Source organism: Trichosurus vulpecula, chromosome 4, assembly GCF_011100635.1.
Source record: "Trichosurus vulpecula isolate mTriVul1 chromosome 4, mTriVul1.pri, whole genome shotgun sequence".
NCBI lineage: Eukaryota > Metazoa > Chordata > Mammalia > Diprotodontia > Phalangeridae > Trichosurus > Trichosurus vulpecula.
In genome coordinates this window covers 161,643,930-161,663,143 of record NC_050576.1, presented here as the reverse complement: position 1 = coordinate 161,663,143, position 19,214 = coordinate 161,643,930, and the positions used below count along the sequence as shown (strand labels likewise).

The following is a 19,214-nucleotide window of genomic DNA, read 5'->3' as shown; positions in this document are numbered from 1 at the left end:
TCAATGAGGAAAACATTTCTTTTCCTTGACAAAGAAAACACTTTCTACTAAATATGGGGCTAAGCTGCTTCACAAAAGGAATATAGACAGAAATACCACCCAGACTTTCATTCTCACATTGTTGTTTGTTCTTGGGTCTCGAAAAGGACCATGACATCAGGGAGGTGATGCCATGATATGCAAGTGAATTGGATTTAAGTAAGGGAAGATTGTGCAAAAAAAGAAGGGCACCAGCCTTAATTTCTCCTCTGGAGATATCTGGGTCCAGTGGCCAGACATATATAAGGATAATTGGAGATGGCCCAGTATGCAATTCTCAGGAGTCTAATTTTAATCCTCTAACCTCAAACAGGGTAAAGTCCACGGCTTGAGAATTTGAAATCAAGCATCCCTCCTGACTCTACAATGAACACCATTGTAAATATGCCTATAGTTTTCAGGGGGCATATCATAATTCCATTAGACTGCAAATTCCTTGAAGGCAGGGACCATTTCTCCTTCCTCTAGCTCTCTCCTTATTATCTAGACTCAGGACATTGCATACAGGGAAGAAGTGGTATTGACTGGCTGACAGAGGAGGTGGCTTTTGCTCACTCTGGTCAGATAAGCCTGGGCAAATGCCAGATCCTTTTGCTCCCTCAGGGGGTCTCGTTCCAGGATGTCTTCATCGTAGAGCAAGAGTAGCTTGGAGGTGTCCTTACTGGCCCGGGTCCGGCCTCTCTTGCTCCGAGTACGGTGACTACCCCGGGCTTTTCCAACAGCTTTGGTGCTTTCTCCTAAAATAATGGATCAAAAATTTTTTTTCTTCTGGTTATCCACATATCCAACTACCATCCTAAAGTTGGATTAATTCACAAAAGATAATAATTTTGTTATTCAGTTGTGTCTGATTCTTTGTGACCCTATTTGAGGTTTGCTTGGTAAAGACACTGAAGTGGTGTGCCATTTCCTTCTTCAGCTCATTTTACAGATGAGAAAACTGAGGCAAACGGTTAAGTGACTTGCCCAGGGTCATACAGAAAGTAACTATCTGAGGCTCAGGAAGATGAGTCTTCCTGAATCTAGGCCCAGGGCTCCATCCACTACCCCACCTAGCTGTTAGGAGTAATATAGAACAGATGACAAAGGTGACCAGTTAAATAAAGGTTATGAGAAAAAGTGACAAACCTTAAAACCTCCTTTGTCTACCCAGCCAACTGCAATAGGAAGGTAGAGTAAAATACCTCCATCTCTATCTATGCAGTGGTACCAACAGGCAAGAGCCTATTGCCTAAAGGATTTCAAAGAAACTGTTCCATCTCTCCTTTGCTGTGGGACCCCAGGGGCCTCCCTTTGTTTTCCTACAGTCAAATCATTCAATAAACACTGCTTAAGTATGTACTTAACCAGGCATCATGCTAAGTTCAGGGACTAATAAAGAAGGGCAAAAAACACTCCCTATTTTCAAGAAACTCAGTTGGGGGTGGGGGAGGATATGCAAATAATTACGTACAAACAAGTTATACACAATTATCCTTTCCACATTATGACTTTTCCATGGGTCAGTAGAAGAATTTAAATGGGAATATTTTGAGAGTTTTGTGGAAGCCAAAGACAACACAGGAAGGCCAGTAGAAGACACAGAAAAGGTACAGAAAACTCAGAAATGCTAAAAATATATGTGTAGCATTGTATAATATCAACATATTTTATCTTTTAATACCATAAATGTACACAATTTCTTCTTTTCTGGTATGAGGGGAGGGACAAAAAATTTTATACAAGGCTACTGCACTCCTAATCCTTGAGATGTGGAAGGGATAACTGCACAGGTTATGTTGGAAATAATCAACAGAAGAAAGGCACTAGCATTAAGAGGGATTGGAAGGCTTCCTATAGACTAAGGTGGGGTTTTAGCTGGTACTTGAAGGACGGTAAAGATGAGAATATATAGAATTCCAGTAATGGAGGACAGCCAGCGAAAAGGCCTTAAGTCTGGAGATAAGTACCTTGTTTGAGGGACAATAATGAGGCCAATGTCACTGGATCAGAGTACCCATGGAGAGATGTAAGGGGACTGGATGAGTAGGGGAGGGCAGGTTAGGAAGGGCTTTAAACACCAAAGGATTTTAAATTTGATCCTAGGGGTGATCGGGAATCACTGACGTTTACTTTGTAGGGGGAGTGACAAGGTGAGACCTACACTTCAGGAAGATCATTTCTATTGCAGATATACATATCTCATCCTCACATCTAAAAAAAATGGGGAAGAGACTGGTATTTTAAAAAATGAAAAATCCTTGGCAAAGACAAAGTAAATATGATAATTGATGAGATGATGAACCGCATAAGTGTTTGTTGAATACATACTATGTACTAGATTCTATGTCATGTATACTGAAGAACATAAAAGAGAGCTAAAAATCTTAAATATCAGTAGTATTTCTCAGGAAATCCTTTGAGCCCATTTGAAACTCAGCCCTGACCGAGGCTCTCTATTTTTTGTCCCATTATTGCTAAAGAACAGCAAATGGTCTGAAAACCTCACCTGAGGGAATCCTGTTGGTCTCCACTTCTGGGATTACTTTAGGTGAAGCAAATGTGGAAGGGGGCTTCTCAACAGGATCTCCAGTTGCTTCATCCATCATTTCATCTTCCTTCTGCAGGTTCTCCATTCCCTCTGAAACCTCCTCTTCTTCTTCTTCTTCAGGCTCTGAGTTCTCTTCCTGGGAATTCTCTTCCTCAGAATCACCCTCCTGGCTCATGCGCCTCTCAGAAGCCAGCCAAGTTAACTTTTCCATGGTCTCCTACAAAATCATTCAGATAAATGCGAATACTTGAGAGTCAATTATATCAACTTTTCCAGTTTGCATTAAGAAGGGATGAAGTCATTCTTCCTAGAATTGGAGGTTATGAAAACAATTATATGAAAAGATTTTTTTTTAATTTAAATTTATTTATTTAACATATTTGGTTTTCAGCATTGATTTTCACAACAGTTTGAATTACAAATTTTCTCCCCATTTCTACCCTCCCCCCCACTCCAAGATGGCTTATATTCTGGTTGCCCTGTTCCCCAGTCAGCCCTCCCCTCTATCACCCCCCTCCCCTCTCATCCCCTTTTCCCTTCCTTTCTTGTAGGGCAAGATAAATTTCTACGCCCCATTGCCTGTGTATCTTATTTTTTAGTTGCATGCAAAAACTTTTTTTGTTTTTGAATATGAAAAGATTTAAACTAAAACCTAGCAAGAGCCAAATATTGGAAACAAACTGTGCCCAACTGGATGAACTGTAGTATATGGATACAATCAATCATCACTGCATGATAAGGAATAATGAAAAAGGAAAATTCAAAGAAACCTGGAAAGAACTGTATGAAATGATACAGTGAACAAAGCAAAACAAAAAAAATATGCAAAATTGTTGCAAGCAGGTACATGAAAAAAACTTTGAACAACAACTAAAGATACCACCTTAGAAAGCATACACCTTTAAAAAATAAAAAACTACTGAAGAATAACATAGTATTGCCTGTGAGTCACAATTACCTTATTATGTTCTTCTACTAATCTCTTTTGAGGAACTGTATGTTGTGGGAGTTTCAATTGTACATACACCAGCTTATATACGATGAAACAAGATTATTAAAAAAATTTTTTTAAATGAATGACAGTTAAGAGAAATAACTCTAATATAAGGAAATGATTGCCCATCTGAGTTAACGAATGAAGAATAAAAGATGGGTAAGGTTACTGCCAACTTTGCTGAATGGCAGAGAAGAGGGAAGCTAAATTTTGAAGGGTTACTCTATGCTCATATGTTTAAACTAGCTACAATATTATCTCCTTCAAGAAGCTTTTCGGGTTGATCCATAACTGTCCCTCCTTTTTCCATCACTAACTTCCAACTAAATCTACTCACATTCCTTCATTCAATTGTACACATAATTAATTCTCAATTTTCTGGATGTGGATCATCCATAGAAAATGTGCAATCCTTTTGAAAGTTTCTCTAGGAATCATTCAGTATGTGCACAGGGAATGCCTACTCATTTTAATACCATTCTAAGAGAAACATAAGCAGAAAGGTAAATTTGCTAAAAATATATACACTGCATTTCAAAGCCCAATCTAAATGATTGTAAGATTGTCTGGGGGCAGCTAGGTGGCGCAGTGAGTAGAGTACCAGCCCTGGAGTCAGGAGGACCTGAGTTCAAATCTCATCTCAGACATCTGACACACTTACTAGCTGTGTGACCTTGGGCAAGTCACTTAACCCCAATTGCCCTGCCTTGCAAACTCCAACAACAAAAAAAAAAGATTATCTGTACTATTGTTCTCAAATATTCCTAACATTCCCCTCACACTACAGCACAGATAACTGAAATATTAAATGCATCGATTTGACTCTTCACCTGCTCCAGTGTGAGTTTCCTAAATGCCTACCTGAAGCTCAGGAACTGAGAGCACAGATTCTTCAGAAGCCGATGACATCTCCTCATCTTCCTCATCTTGTGTGAAATCATCAAAATCTTCTTCCTCTTCCTCTTCCGGCCCATCCTTCTCACCCCCTGTTTCTGGGCCAGCTGGGGTTCCCACTGACTGGCCATCAACACTGGATGAATCTTCAGGCTTCCCTAGGGGACTACTAAGGGCAGCAGGATTAGTAGGAGAGGAAATATTCTTGGGAGACCCTTTGCTCACCTCTCCTCTTGTGCTCCCTTCCCCCTGAGTCTCATGGGAAACTGAAGATATCTCTGCCATCTCACCTCTCTCCTCCTCCTGTAAAACAGCCTCTTTCTTTACCTCTCGGGTGCTATTTGCACCCTCACCTGCAGGACCTGTATCCAGCTCCACAGAGACCTCTTCTTTGATTTCACCACAGATATTCTGCTCAGGGGACTTGTTCCGGGGCAGTCTCATTTCTTCTCCAGGGTCTTCTGGCTCTACTTTAACAATTTCCACCAAATCCCCTGAGAGAAAAGTTAGAGTTTCCCAGGAGGTCTGAGGCAGTGGTTCTAGGACTTCCCTCCCTTCCATTGTCTTTACAACAGTCCAGCTATGGGCATTACCCTCAAATGGGTCTTCCTGGCTGGTGGCCTTGCTTGGTGTGGGAGGCACAGGACTGTGTTCCTCTTTGGGTGAGAGAGTTGAGCAGAGGGAAGATAATTCTTGTGGTTCCAATTTGGGCTCCATGGCTGTAAAAGTACTTTTTCCTTCAGCCGGAGGACAAGGAATGTCTGATTTCACCTGTGTATTATCTTCTGAGCGGGGTGGCACAGGGAGACTCACAGGGTTACCCGAGATGATTAAGGGTGGTATGGAAGAAGCTACAAGAGGCTGGTTCAGTGGGCAGGGGAAGGAGGTGGGGCTAACTAAGAGAGTTGTTATGGGGATAGTCTGAGGGCTCTGAGCTACAGCTGCACCAAGAGGCTGGATCATATTACAGCCATTGCTAAGGCTCACAACCTTTACAGTGGTAGCAGGGACAGTGAGGATGACTGGTGCAGGGGGAAGGATGGGAGTGGTTTTTAAGAGCGGGGAGGCCTTGGTCCTCTCTCTCCTTGGGAGACCCCGCTTTGTTCCTGTCTTACGTGGTTTGGAGGTGACAAGTGCTGGCAGCATGACCTTAGGCTGGAAGGCTGCTGGGGCAGGAGAGAACACAGTGTGGGACACAGTTTGGGGAAGGCAAGTCCCATTCTCAGGAGCCACAGATGGCAAAGCCCTGGGAAGCTCAAAGCCATCACCCCCAGTGACGCCAAGATGGGGAGCTATAGGCACTGACTGTAAGACAGTGGCTGGCTGGATTAGTCGGGGGATCCTGACCACCACTTTGCTTGGAGGCGCTTCTGACTGGGTTAATCTACTTGGACTTCTCCCATTATTAGAGACAGGTTGGAGAGAAGGGCTGGGACAGAAAAGGAAGGGCTTCAAGCCTGATGACCTCCTCTGGCGCCAAGCCCTCCTAGAAAACCGTTTAGCAAGTGGTTGTAGTGTTAATACCACACCCTTGGGCAGCAGTAAGGGATATCGATTCTCATTCCTTAACTCCAAGCTGCCTTTGTCAAGGCCTGGTTCAGAAGTGGGCTCAGCTACTTTGGATAAATTTCCTGATTCTCCAGCATCATTAGCTAAGTGTTGTAGCTCCTCCTGGATGGATGGTAAACTGGCCTGCAGGGAAGATAAGAACTATGGTTATTTTTTTACTTGGGTTGAAAAGAAAGAAGAATGACATTTGATAGTTCTTTTTGTGGGACTTCTAAGCCTCTATCTTTTGATTTTTATATCACCTAGATTTCCTCTTGTGTCTTTTTCCCTCCTCACTTGCAGAAAGCCTTCTCTGATAGCAAAGAATTTAAAAAAAAAAAAGAGGAAAAAAATTCAACAAAATCAATCAATACATTGAAAAAAATCTAATGTTATATGCAGTACTTCATATGCCTTTGAACCCTGACCTCTTCCAACACAAAAGAGATTCCCACCTATTTAGAAGTTCAGGGTAGGGGATAATATTTCTTAAGCTTTCTTTGTTTGTTTGTTTTTTGGAGGGGGGAAGGCAAGGCAATTGGGGTTAAGTGACTTGTCAAGGTCACACAGCTAGTAAGTGTGTCAATGTCTGAGGTTGGTTTTGAACTCAGGTCCTCCTGACTCCAGGGCTGGTGCTCTACTCACTGCACCACCTAGCTGCCCCTCTTAAGCTTTAACAGCCCAATTCTGTGACTGCTGTCTTGGTGGGTTGAACTACACCAGGGGTGGGGACCCTGCAGCCTCAAGGCCACATGTGGTCCTCTAGGTCCTAAGTGGGGCCCTCTGACTGAATTCAAACTTCACACAACAAATCCCCTTGACCTAGAAGGCCACACATGTGGCCTCAAGGCCACAGGTTCCCCACCCCTGAACTAGACCCTCTAAGCCTCTTGCAGTGAATTTTCCATGATACCTCTGGTTCTCTGAAGTCTTTCCAGGAGGAACAATAAGGACTGTACCTTTAACCAGAATGGGAGATGTCTCTCTTCCCTCTCCACAGGTGGCTTCCACTGATCAGGCTGAAGCTCCTCACAGCACTTAAACAATATTGGCAGCTGCTTTGTCTTCTTATAATACTGAGAACAAAGAACAAACACAAGTGATAATCCTCATGTTGTGATGCCAGGTTGGGGTTGGGGAGGGTGGGAAGAGGGAAGGGCTTAACACATGGGAAATCAAGGTCATTTTTTTTCCCTATGGAGGCAAGTAGACAAATGATTCACACACATGTCAAGTTGGGGATTTCTGCACTTGAGGCTAAATTAATGCTTCAATCAGCATGATCCCACCCTTGTTCCAATGTCCTGTTTCTTTCTCCTCTGCACAGCTTGGGAGAGGGGAGGGAAGGGGAAGTAAGGGAGGAATTGAAGATGAAGCAGTCACACTGCTTAAGTCCTGCTCAACTCCCCATGGGGAACTGCAATAACAAGGCAAGAGAAAGGTACCCACTGCCCCCCACCCTGAGCATACCTGTACATATAGAGGGGGAAAGAGAGGTACATGATGGCAAAGTGTAATACGATGCTTGAAAAGAAGGGAGTTTCAATTAGAAGGGGCAGCTCACTTTAATGATATTGTCAGGAGCCCTGTTCATGTTGAGGTTCTTGATTCTCACTGTCAGCTGGTGAGCAGACTTGGCAGTCAGGAGGTATTTACTGATTAGAGGCTTTGGAAACTCAGTCCCTTCAAAATGTTTCAGCCCCAAAGCTAATAAACTGAAAAAGATGCACAGACTCAAAAACAGGTTTTGTCCCTTCTCCTTCCAAATACTTCTCCAAATTCCCCAGACTCATTCCCTACCCTGATCCAGTTCTATGATCTCCTTTCTCTCTGTCCCTAGCCACTAACAGCTGATGGCAACAGCTCTGTCCAAAAAGGTCTTCTGTACTCATTTATTTTTTTGATGTCTGTCTTATTGTTTCTATTCTATCTGCTACATTAAATTGGCAGCCCCTAAAGAGTTGGGACTAGGACTCCTCCTCATTCTCTTTTTTATTTTTCTTTTTTCCTGATAGTGAAAACATACTTGTCCTCTGCTTTGGTGAAGAATATCTTGTCCCTGGGATTTTTTGCTTTCAAGGAACATACTGGCAGCAGCTCTGGATACATGAAGACTTTGCTTGTAGCCAGAATCCAGGCTACTTGCTTTGGTAGACAAGGAAATTCACTGCCTGTAAGAAAAATCTATGGTTCAGAGAAATCTGGAACTAGACAGCTTAGATCACATAGTATATTCCCTGTGCATTTAGACAAAGCTGCCATTAAATCTTATTTATAATAGTCTTTGATTTTCCATTGCTTTCACTGTCAACTCAAGTCCCATAACCCTACAGCATATTTTTTCCACACATCTACTTGAACCAAATCAGATCTAAATTTTTTTTTTAATGAACAGCAAACCAAATCAAGTTCCCCACTTAACAAAATAAAATCTACCAAACCCATGTGAACTAGAAGCAAAATTGTATTTCTACTTTCAGAACTACTGAATCAGAATAAAATTACCAAGTCCTAGAGCTGAACTTGCCCCCAAACAGAATTCACTTGATCTGAGTCCCTCAAAAGAGTTAATACCAGAAGTTAAGAGCTTTGGGCTCTAGTCCTGGTTTCACCACAACTAGTTTTGTGACCCAAAGGAAATTACTTGGCCCCTGTTCATCAGTTTATCTTTGTGTATAATGGAAATTCCATATATCCTACTTTACCCCAAAATTGCACAAGGTCACACAGCTAGTAAGTGCGTCAAGTGTCCGAGGCCAGATTTGGGAATTTTGTGAGAATGAATTGGCTGCTTTGATAATTTAAATACTATAAAATTCTGTAAAAATTCAAGGTGTCCTTATTAAACATGAGTTCAGATAAACTGAATGGATTACAGAATTTATGACAATTTGAACATTTTAAAACATTTTCCTTCAATCCACACACTGCCTATCTGCCATAGCTACATTTTTCTCTGAGTCAATTCTTATGTTTCATCTCACTCTTGTCCATACATAGTTCCACTCCTGGCACTGGCATTTCTCCGTATATACTGTCTCCCATTTTGTCTACCACCCATACTTTCTGTTTGGACTAAAACATCATGTGTAGTCCTAGAAAAAGGAAAAGGAGAAAAAGGGAATGGACAAAGATTATCCTATTCTCTTCCTCACTCTAGTCACATATGTTAACTTTCCTTAGAGGACCAAGACCATCATGCACCTAGAACCACTACTAGACACTAATTTGAGCACTCTGTCCCTTACCACTCTTCTTGACATTTTTTCGAGGGCTCCAGTCAATGTGGATGTGTGAGTGAAAGTCTTCAATAAGCTGCATAGCGCCATTCAAGTTACATGGCTGGAACATGGTCTGAAACTTGGGGTTGAACTGATGGTGAAGGACAACGGAACTTTGAGCAAAGGTCCCCAGCTCCCTCTGGGAAAAAATAGACATGAAAATGATCTATGTGTCAAAGATACAGATTAGAACCTGGTGAACTCTTTCAACAAGGAAAGGCTACAAGGTGGAAACAGATACACATTCCATTGGCATTTACAAAATAAATTCTGAATATATTCTCCTTCAGAAAGACTTCCTTAATTAACTTCACCTCATTTTCTTTTCATTTTTAATTAGAGGACTAAAAATACTTACATGTACAATTTGTACTATATTTATTTTCATTTACATGTTCCATAAAAATGTTCATCTTCAAAAGTATCCCCTTTCCTTCTCTGCACAGTGGGGACTAAGGACGTTGAACACTGAATAGAATGTAAGATGTGTTTGATGTGTTGGTTATTGTTGTTTAACTTTACTTTTTCTCCCCTGTTTTTTAAATTTTGGGGGGAACGGAAAAAAAGAGGAATATATTTGAAAATATATGATATAAAAACAAAAGCAGGAATGTAAGATTTTTTAAAAAATGTCTTCTTCCTAAGTGTGTTCTTACTTCCTAAACACACCACGGGCTATTTGCTAGCAGAGATCACATCTTCTATTGCATAGGTCCTCATTGAAATGTTAACCAATAAGGAAGAGATTAGGCTAGCCAATTCCATCACACAAGATGCCTATATCCAGAAATACAGCAGATATCACCAATCCCCTGCCACTAACCTCTGGAACAATTTTCCTAGTGACAAATTATAGGATTTAATGCTCTACTCCTTCCTCCAACTTAACTATCCAGATGATGTCATTTTTTACTTGGTACAAAATGATAGTACACTACATAAATCACTAGTGATATGCTTAGCAAATGACCAATCACCCCTATAACTAGGAAAATATGATATATAGTAACAACAGAAAAAAACATTACAGTAGACCTACATGAAACTAAACAGAGGAGCAAGTGAATATGAGATGGTAGGCCTAAAGGAAACTGACTACATACATTATCTATACTTTCGTAAGGAAAATAGCTAAGATAAAAATCAAGGAGGATTGGTCAATATGTGTGAAAGAATCAATATAAATTATGAGGGATGAATAATTTTGCAAACTATATTTGCCAAGCTGATTTCACACTCTAGCTTTCAGACCTTGGGGGTGGACAAGCCTTACAAGAAACATCTTGGTGGTATTGGCTTCTGAACTGAGGCTGGGGTTGGCACTGGACAAGAGGTGAATCTGAGTCAAAAGCTGAACATGCTAGGAGGGAGAAAAAAAAGAAATAAAATACATTAGTGATATGAAGGATGCTGCCACTTTAGGAACCTAGGAAGACTTTACCAGTATAGTGATAACTTTAACTCAAATGTTTTTATTCAAAGGGGTCTATGAGAACAGTGACCAGCCTTAACATTCTGTCTTGACTTAGACCCACCAGAAAATCACCCCTTAATCAGAATGACAGGACCAGAAGTAATGAGCATCAGCTATAACATGAGCAATTTAAATCAGCCATACGGAAGAACTACATCTGTCCTATATGAGTTGTTAAGACTCTGGAATGCATTACAGAAAGATATCTGGAATCTTGTACTCTTGAAGGTGGGTAGCTAGGTGGTACAGTGGATAGAGCATGGGCTGGGGTCAGGAAGACTCATTTTCCTCAAGTTCAAATCTGCACTCAACCATTTCTTAGCTGTGTGACCCTTGGTAAGTCACTTAACCCTGTTTGTCTCCTGTAAAATGAGCTGGAAAAGGAAATGGAAAACCATTTCAGTACCTTTGCCAAGAAACCCCAAATGGGGTCACAAAGAGCTATACACAACTGAACAACAAAAATCCTTGAAGGCCATTATGCATGGCAAAAGAATGGCTGTTTCAAAATCTCTTTCACTCTTATAATCAAATGGTGTTGCTCCTACTCATATGAAGAAGTCTATTTCATGGCCTTCAATTAGCTATAGGCCTCAAACCCTGACAATATGAAAGCTAAATATCAACATAATTAAGTGCAATCTCACCTGCTGCATCTGTTGCTGTAGTCTTTTCCTCTGAGCTGCATCCAAAATGAGAGTCTGCTGGGCCTTATCACTCTGGGGCTTGGGCCTCTCTGCCTCTGGTTGTTGCTTAGTTGAAGACTTCTTCATCCTTAGCTGCTCCAGCAGCTCCTTCACTGTACGATGCTGCTCATTGAGCAAGTTTGCTAGGGGTTCTTCAAACCTGTCTCCAAAGGGAGATTTTTTTTAAAAAATCTGGAATTTCTTAGAACCTAGTCTATACTGTAAAGAGGATGAAAGGGTACCATGAGAATACAAATACTTAAAATTTACAGATAGGACTTCTAACATCAAAATCCCACCTCAGCCAAAGGTTTTATTCTCTTTCTTCCCAAAAGGCAACAATGGCCAAAAAGGATGAATTTTCCAACCTCTCCTTTCCTCTGATCATCCACTGGGTGACATGCAAATGAGCAAGGAAATGGCCAAACAGCAGGAAGCAGAAAAAGGGCACCAGTATAATACACTAAGTATAGGGACAGCTAGGTGGTACAGTGAATAGAGCACCAGCCCTGAAGTCAGGAAGACCTGAGTTCAAATCTGGCCTCAGACACTAGCTGTTTGACCCTGGGTAAGTCATTTAACCCTGATTGCCTCAAAACAAAACAAAAGAAAAATACACTAAGTGGCCCCTGAGTAACTAGTGACAGACACTCTTGTACTACCTGAATATGCCACATTAAATATTCCTTCTAGGAGTAACTGAGACTTTTTTGGAAAAAGACAAACAAATCTACTAAATCCTAAACTTATATGTGATGCCTGGACTTCAAATGCAGCCTCTACATCCCTATTTCTGCCTCTTTATCTACTAGGTTTTACTGTCTCTTTTCCTGAAAAGTCAAAGTCCTAGCAGTATAATGCAGGGTAACATGTGAAGAGATGAAGTGGGAGGTGCCCTGTGGGACACTCACTAATTCTGATGAAACAAGGAGGTTGCTCTAATATTAACAACATAGCCATGATGAAGCTTTCTCCTCTTGGCACTATGAAGGTACCTTTCCCCACAAACCACTATTCCTCTGACCTACCTTACAATTTTTTAAATACTAAGGTGTTCCCCTGAACAAACTAAGAAATTGAATACCTACAATGCTGTCTCTTACAGTAAGATCAGAAACCTGTACTTCAGTGGTAGCTCCATGCTGACACCACAAGAAAAAAGGACAAGGCTTTGCCTGAGCTGTTAGGATGGCCAGTTTGCATGTTTTATCACCTCCCTTATGTTGTGTCAACAACTAAAATATGGTAATTTCTTTAATGAACTCCTGTAGAATCAAAATTGTTTTTTCCTTCTGCTGAGTTTATTTTATTTTCAATAGCCAGACAACACATTAAGGAAACCTGAGGACCTGACGAGTAACATCAGGCCTTGTACATGATATTTCAGCAAAGGCAATGGACTAGTAATTACTTATACTAATGCAAGGACAAAGGGAGGCAGAAAAGCCAAAACTATGGCTAATGTAAAAATCACCTGCTCTCAGTTTTGGAAATTATCTATTATTTGAAGGGTTGCACCTTTTCTTTCTTATTTAGGCTAGTGTTAAAACGAACATTCCCAACTGAAAGGAGAAGGAATTGTGGGACAGAAAAGGAAGTCTACGCACATGATAAACATCCAACAGAAAATCCACAAGACTGACAAACTACACTCTTTTTCTTCTAGCCAACATTATTTGAAATGAGCAGTGATCAGCTGAGACAGAAATCTTCAGTTATAGTGAATTTTTAAAAATTGTGATACACTTGATCAATGTTTCTAGTTACTTCTTACACAATAGTTTCTCTCATTTAACCCATTAGATTATAAGTTCCTAGAAGGCAAGTAACATGAAAGGTCTGTTAGTATCTCAAGCCTCACTGCTGGAGATCTTAAGAGATGAGAACACTGGGTAGACATAACAACAGTTTGGCTAGCAGCAGCTGTTGAGGTGTGAGACCCAACAAGACCAGCAACAAGAGCTGCCGGCACAGGTACTTTGATCTGCTTTACTAAGGCAAGTAACTTTATGGGGTTACCAATCTTACTTTAATCAAATATATATACATACATATATATATATATATTTATTTATTTATTTATATTTATATATGTAAAAACTCACTTAGTTCAGGAGGGAAAGCCAGCAACCTGAACTTCAGAGCAAATACAAATAAGTTATCAACATACATTATAAACAGACCAAATGCAAAACAACATCTGGGTTAGCAAAGCCTGGGGGCAGTTACAATGGCTTGCCCAGCGTCAGGGGCCACTCTTCCAGTGAGTGAGAGACCCAAAGGAAAAACGCCAACCTCTGAGTTGATATATCTTGTTCAGAGTGAAAAGGCGTCACAACGTGCGACTCAAACCCATGTGACCTGAAAGCATCTCAAATATGGGACTCAAAACCATGTGGCCTAAAAGCTTCTGGCATCACAAACATGGGACTCAAACCCATGTTGACTAGGCTTTCCCTTGAGGCAAGGAGGTCATCAGACTCCTGATCCAATCAAAGAAGCAAAGGCCACTCTCCAAGGGCACTTGATTAAATAAGTGCTAAAAGAGAAAACAGTAAAGGAAAGTCCCACCTTAATTACTGATACAGTGGATAAGGGCAAGCAGTAGCTGCTATCCCTATGCAGCACAAACCAGACACTAACAACAGGCAGCTAACTTGTTCACCAGAGGATCAGATGAAAGAGATGGTTGGATCAATGCAAATGCATCCCTAATGAAAAAAAAATCCAATGTATATATATGCCCTACAAATTCCATTCAAGACTAACCTGAAATGTCACTTTCTACATTATTAACATTCTGGTTCCCAACCGTCAGGAAAATACTTTCTTTTTACTTTGTCTACATTTTGTACACACTAATTTGTGTTCCTGTAAAATAGAAGCTCTTTGTGGTCAGAGACTGTTTTTGTTTCTGTATTCCCAACACCTAGTACAGGGCCTGGCCCATAGTTGGCACTTAAAAGCTTACCAAATTCAATTCACACAAAAATACAAGCATGTCTTTCCCAACCTCCTGGAACACTGCTGAGCACCCCATGAATATGCAGTCAGTACTTAAGAGCTTACATTACAGACCCAAATGAGTGTGGGTAAAAAGAGGACAAATAAAGTACAAGCAGGGTTGGAGAAACATCCTAGTTTGAAAAGTAATCTGTGGCTGGTCACATAATTCAACACCTCTCAAGTACAACTCATCTAGAGAGGCTTCTAGAGATGCCAGCTGTTGCTTTTGCTCCCTTCCCAAACAGATACAGCTTGGCCTCGAGCTGCACTGCCCCATAAAAAGGAGACCTGTTCACCTGACATTCAGTTCTCAACTAGACTCAACATTCTTGTGGAGAACCAATGTTCACAAAAATTTAGAGTTCTTTTTCCCTCCCAAGCTGAAAGGAAAAAGATCAGTAATCAATGCCTTGAGTGCTTTGGTCTGTGTTGCCTTGCTAATCTTTTATCAACTATGATTACAGTTGATAAAATATATGGATAAGAAATAATTATCTGATTTGCAGTTAAGAACATAGTCCCAGGTGAAAAAACCTGTGTGTAACCAAACTATGATACAGTCTCAGAGAAATTTGTGTTAGTTAACATTAGAAGTGTATCTAGATTATTATAAAATGTGCATCATAAGTATGTGATCATTATAATCATACCTATATAGCAATCTTTATATTAAACTGACAAAGTAAGAAAGTCCTGTCAAAATCTAATTGAGAAATCATGCAAAGAACAAAGTTCATCATAAAGTTAAGATACAATGACCTGCAAAATGCAATCTTGCATGAATCAGATTTCCAGAGGGCTGGGCTGCACCATACATGAATCAAGAGACCTATGACTAACTGTGAATTTTGTACCTCAGGATCTGGTAGACTGTAGACCCTCCCTTTGTTTCTCTTAATGAAGGTTGGTTTCTTTGCCCAGAGGGACTTCCCAGTTCCTTGTTCACAAAGCATATATAAGGAAAAGTGTTGTCCTTTATGAACTTTGAGGGTGATGTATGAGCAAATACGAATAATTTTGATTTTTTTTTTAATATGAATGGGAACACAGTACCATTTGGATTTCCTTATTTTTCCTCAATTAGGAGAAGGGAGATAGATATAATGGTTTAAGTTAAGATAATGGTTTAAGTGACTTTCAAGACACATAAGTGGTGCACCAAAAATTCATTATGAAAGGTAAGTATATTCCTAGCTGGTTGCAGTAGCCATCTATTTCATGAAATTTGTCCATCACATCTGGGCATACCAGATCAAGCTCATTCATCCATTCTACTATCCTTGGCTCAATCTCAGTCATTCTTCTCAGGGAACATGATGAGAAGGATGACCAGACCACAATAGCATCACAGTGAGCCAATATAAAACCATGTAACTATAGCAGATTAAAGAGCTTAAAAAAGGTGTTATCAATTATGATGTGTGAATTATTTTAATATCTGCACTTCTAATTATTTTATCCTGACATAATTTTTTCTCAATCTGTATATTCTTTTTTCCCATGTAAAAATAAACCCATTCTTATAGTTTAGAGTGTATGGGGGCAAGGAGTAGAAGAGAAAGAAGATGCACAAGCCAGAAAGGTAATAAGGAACTGGGTACAACAGATCTCTTTAGCCACAGAGCCAAGAAGGCATAGGGACCAGAAAGCTCCAAGAGGCTTTAGTACCTTAGGTTAGGAGTAAGAGAGCAGTAAAATAGTCTTAAAAATTATAAAAAGCACAAGCTCTGAGGACAAAGGGAAAGTCCTCTAAACCTATTACACAAAGTACCCTTGAGAAGTTGATATATAAGGCACAAGCCTGGATCCTTCATAGTACGTTTCCCCCCATAGGTCATCCAGGATTTCTGTTAATCCTACCGTAAGGCTTGAGGAGTATTGAAGTTGGGTCGTGATTCAGGCACACTGTCTTCTTCCTCTGGACCTTCATCCTCCATGTTGGAGAAACCCATTTCATCTTGGAACTAGGGGCAAGACGAAAGGATTAATATCCTGGGCTTCATTCCTCAACAAATTCATTCCAGTGGTTAAGAAAGAAATGGACATAGGACCTCATTAATCTAGGCATTCAAAATGAGCCTAGGTGGAGGCCAACACTATCATTTTGAGGTTCTCATATTCTCACATTTAAGTCTCATCTACATAAGTGTGTGTGTGTGCATGCGCACACGTGTGTGGTAAACCTAACTCACAAAGCCAACTCTCAGTTAGCTACACTAATGGGATTGTTAACGTTTTATTTGGTAATGTATTACAGGATTCTGAAGCAGAATATTAGTCTTCCTAATTATATCTGCACAGGCAATCCCTGACCCCACACTGAATGACAGTGAGATCAGACTGCTATGTGGAAGCTAAAATTTGAGAGACTGAAATTTTACTGACAATAATTATATGAGAATAATGTAAAGCTGACAATAATCAGAAATAATCTCCTCAGACTATGTTACTTCCTGGCTTTTGGAAACAGATTTTCCCTTTCAGACTAGTCTAGTTTGCTGGAGAAAAGAACCCAAACATGGGAGTGGGGGGTGGGTGTCACAGTTCGTTGGTTATCTAATTTTATTATTAATGATTCCACTTAAAGTTTGCTACTTACAGTTTCAAATAATTCTTCCATCAGCTCATTCACTTCCTTTTCTACAACAAAACCAAGCAGACTATTAGTGGATCCAGTAGGTTTCCTTTACTGATAGGATTTTGATAATGGTAGATCAGGGGAATGTGCTAGGAATGATTACCTTCATTTGAATCAGACATCTGATAAAGCTTCTCACAATAGTCTCAAGGACACGATGGAGAGAGACTGCCCAGAAAGTAGTAGTTAGGAAGAATCATGGCTGAACAACCTTCCCCAAGAGTTCTGAGTATACTGGTTAGGAAAAGGTGAAGGAAAGAACCCTGGGCCATATTGCTAGAGACCTGGCTACAATGTCCTTATCTATTCTGAAGAGTTCAAACATAATCTCTACATAGATGAGTCTCAAATCTGCATATAGACCCCAATCTTTCTCCTAAACTCCAATCCTATACTATCAACTGCCTACTGGACATCTCTACCTGGGTAACCTATTGGTTTCTAAAACTAAACATGTCCAAATGAATTCCTATCTTTCCTTCAAACGTAGCCCTCCTCCAAAATTCCCTATTTCTGCTGAGGGCACCAACATATTCTGTCACTCAGGTTCTTGACATCAGAATCAATCCTGACTTCTCTCTAGCTCACCCCTCATATCCAATCAACTGTCAAGTCTTATGGCCAAGTCATTTCTGCCTCCACATCTCTCAAATCCATTCTTTTCTCTCCATTCAAAAAGTAAAAATCCTGCTCTAAGCCCTAATCACTTCTGGTCTGAATGACTGTAATAACTTATCTTCTTGCTTCCAATGACTTATTTCTCCTATCCATTCTCCACATAGCCATCAAAGTTCAGAAAGCACAAGTGTGATCATCTTATTCCTCTACTCACAAACCAAACAATAAACATTCATTAAATGCCTCATATGTGCCAGGAATCATGTGCTAGAGAAAGAAAGGCAAAGGTGGAACCATCCCTGCCCTCTCAAGAAGCTTACATTCGAAGAGGGGAGACAACATGTACATATATAAGTATATACAGAACACACACACATACACATACATACACACACACACACACACTCGCAGCGTAAATATGAGGTAGTTTGGTGGGGGTGGGGAGGAGAGAAGCACTAGCAGCTGGGTGGATCAGGAAAGACTTCTTGTAGAAGGTAGCACTTGAACTGTATTTTGAAGGAACTTAAGAAGTGCATTCCAGGAATGAGAGCCTGTACAAAGCCACACACATGAGAGAGTGAAGGTCACATGTGAAGAACCACAAGTAAGTCAGAGTATATGGAGGAAAGTAATGTGTAAGAATACTGAAAAGACAAAAGAAGGGGTTTGGTTGTGATGAGCTTTAAACTCCAGACAGGAGTTTATATTATTCCTGGAAGTAATGAGACACCATTGAATGCACCAAGCAAGGGAGTGACAGGGTCAGACACGGCTTTAAGGAAAATTACACTGATGATCCACCCTGCCAATAGCATAAAGTACAAACTTCTCGGTCTGGCATATAATTCTTTCAGAATCCGGATCCCACTTGCCTTTCCAGCCATATTTCGTACTCCTCCTATTCATGAATTTTCCATTACAATAAGGCTGGAACAGAAGTTGTTTCTCAAACTTGATACTCCATCTCCCATATCCATGAAGTTGCATAAGTGGGGTTCCTCATGCCTCTAATGCACTACTACCTCAAGGAATTTCTGTCAGTCCAGGTATTCTGTGAAGTCTCTCCTGGTCTCTCTCACCAATGCTCCAAACTCATCAATGTTCTTTCCTGTCTGCTTTCAGAAAAACCTGGGAAGACTTACAGCATACTATTTTTTACTTTGTGTATGTGTGTTTGTTTTCTTTCACAACATGACTAATGGAAATATATTTTGCACAACTGCACATGTATAACCTATATCAAACTAACTTGGGGGGAGGAAGGGAAGGAGAGAATTTAGAATTCAAATTTTTAAAATGAACGTTAAGAGCTGTTTTTACATTAAATTAGAAAAAATGTTAATTTTTAAAGATGAAAAATGTTCTTTCCTGTCTGAGTTTTCCCCTTATTCTGTTGGTGCATATGTTGTATCTCACATAGACTGTATCCTCTACATAACTGCCAAACTGATCTTTGAAAAGCATAGGTTTAACTGTATGTCACCCTTCTGCTTGAGAAACGCCAAT

At 40.3% G+C, this 19,214-nt stretch overlaps 1 protein-coding gene across 4 annotated transcripts in view; it reads right to left on the bottom strand.

The window, feature by feature from the left end:
* GON4L (gon-4 like) overlaps positions 1 to 19,214 on the bottom strand; it is a 74,983-nt gene that overhangs the window by 9,639 nt on the left and 46,130 nt on the right. For 2 of the 4 annotated variants that reach the window (XM_036753741.1, XM_036753739.1), the window contains exons 13-23: positions 17,052 to 17,092; positions 16,313 to 16,416; positions 11,408 to 11,606; positions 10,560 to 10,646; positions 9,254 to 9,425; positions 8,032 to 8,176; positions 7,570 to 7,720; positions 6,965 to 7,081; positions 4,425 to 6,149; positions 2,528 to 2,786; positions 595 to 776 (exon numbers count right to left, since the gene is read on the bottom strand). In XM_036753741.1, the coding sequence (XP_036609636.1) occupies positions 595 to 776; positions 2,528 to 2,786; positions 4,425 to 6,149; positions 6,965 to 7,081; positions 7,570 to 7,720; positions 8,032 to 8,176; positions 9,254 to 9,425; positions 10,560 to 10,646; positions 11,408 to 11,606; positions 16,313 to 16,416; positions 17,052 to 17,092 (3,182 nt within the window). Of the gene's footprint in view, positions 1 to 594; positions 777 to 2,527; positions 2,787 to 4,424; positions 6,150 to 6,964; positions 7,082 to 7,569; positions 7,721 to 8,031; positions 8,177 to 9,253; positions 9,426 to 10,559; positions 10,647 to 11,407; positions 11,607 to 16,312; positions 16,417 to 17,051; positions 17,093 to 17,193; positions 17,259 to 19,214 lie in introns of those variants that run through there. The other 2 variants (XM_036753742.1, XM_036753743.1) reach the window with 2 other exon arrangements.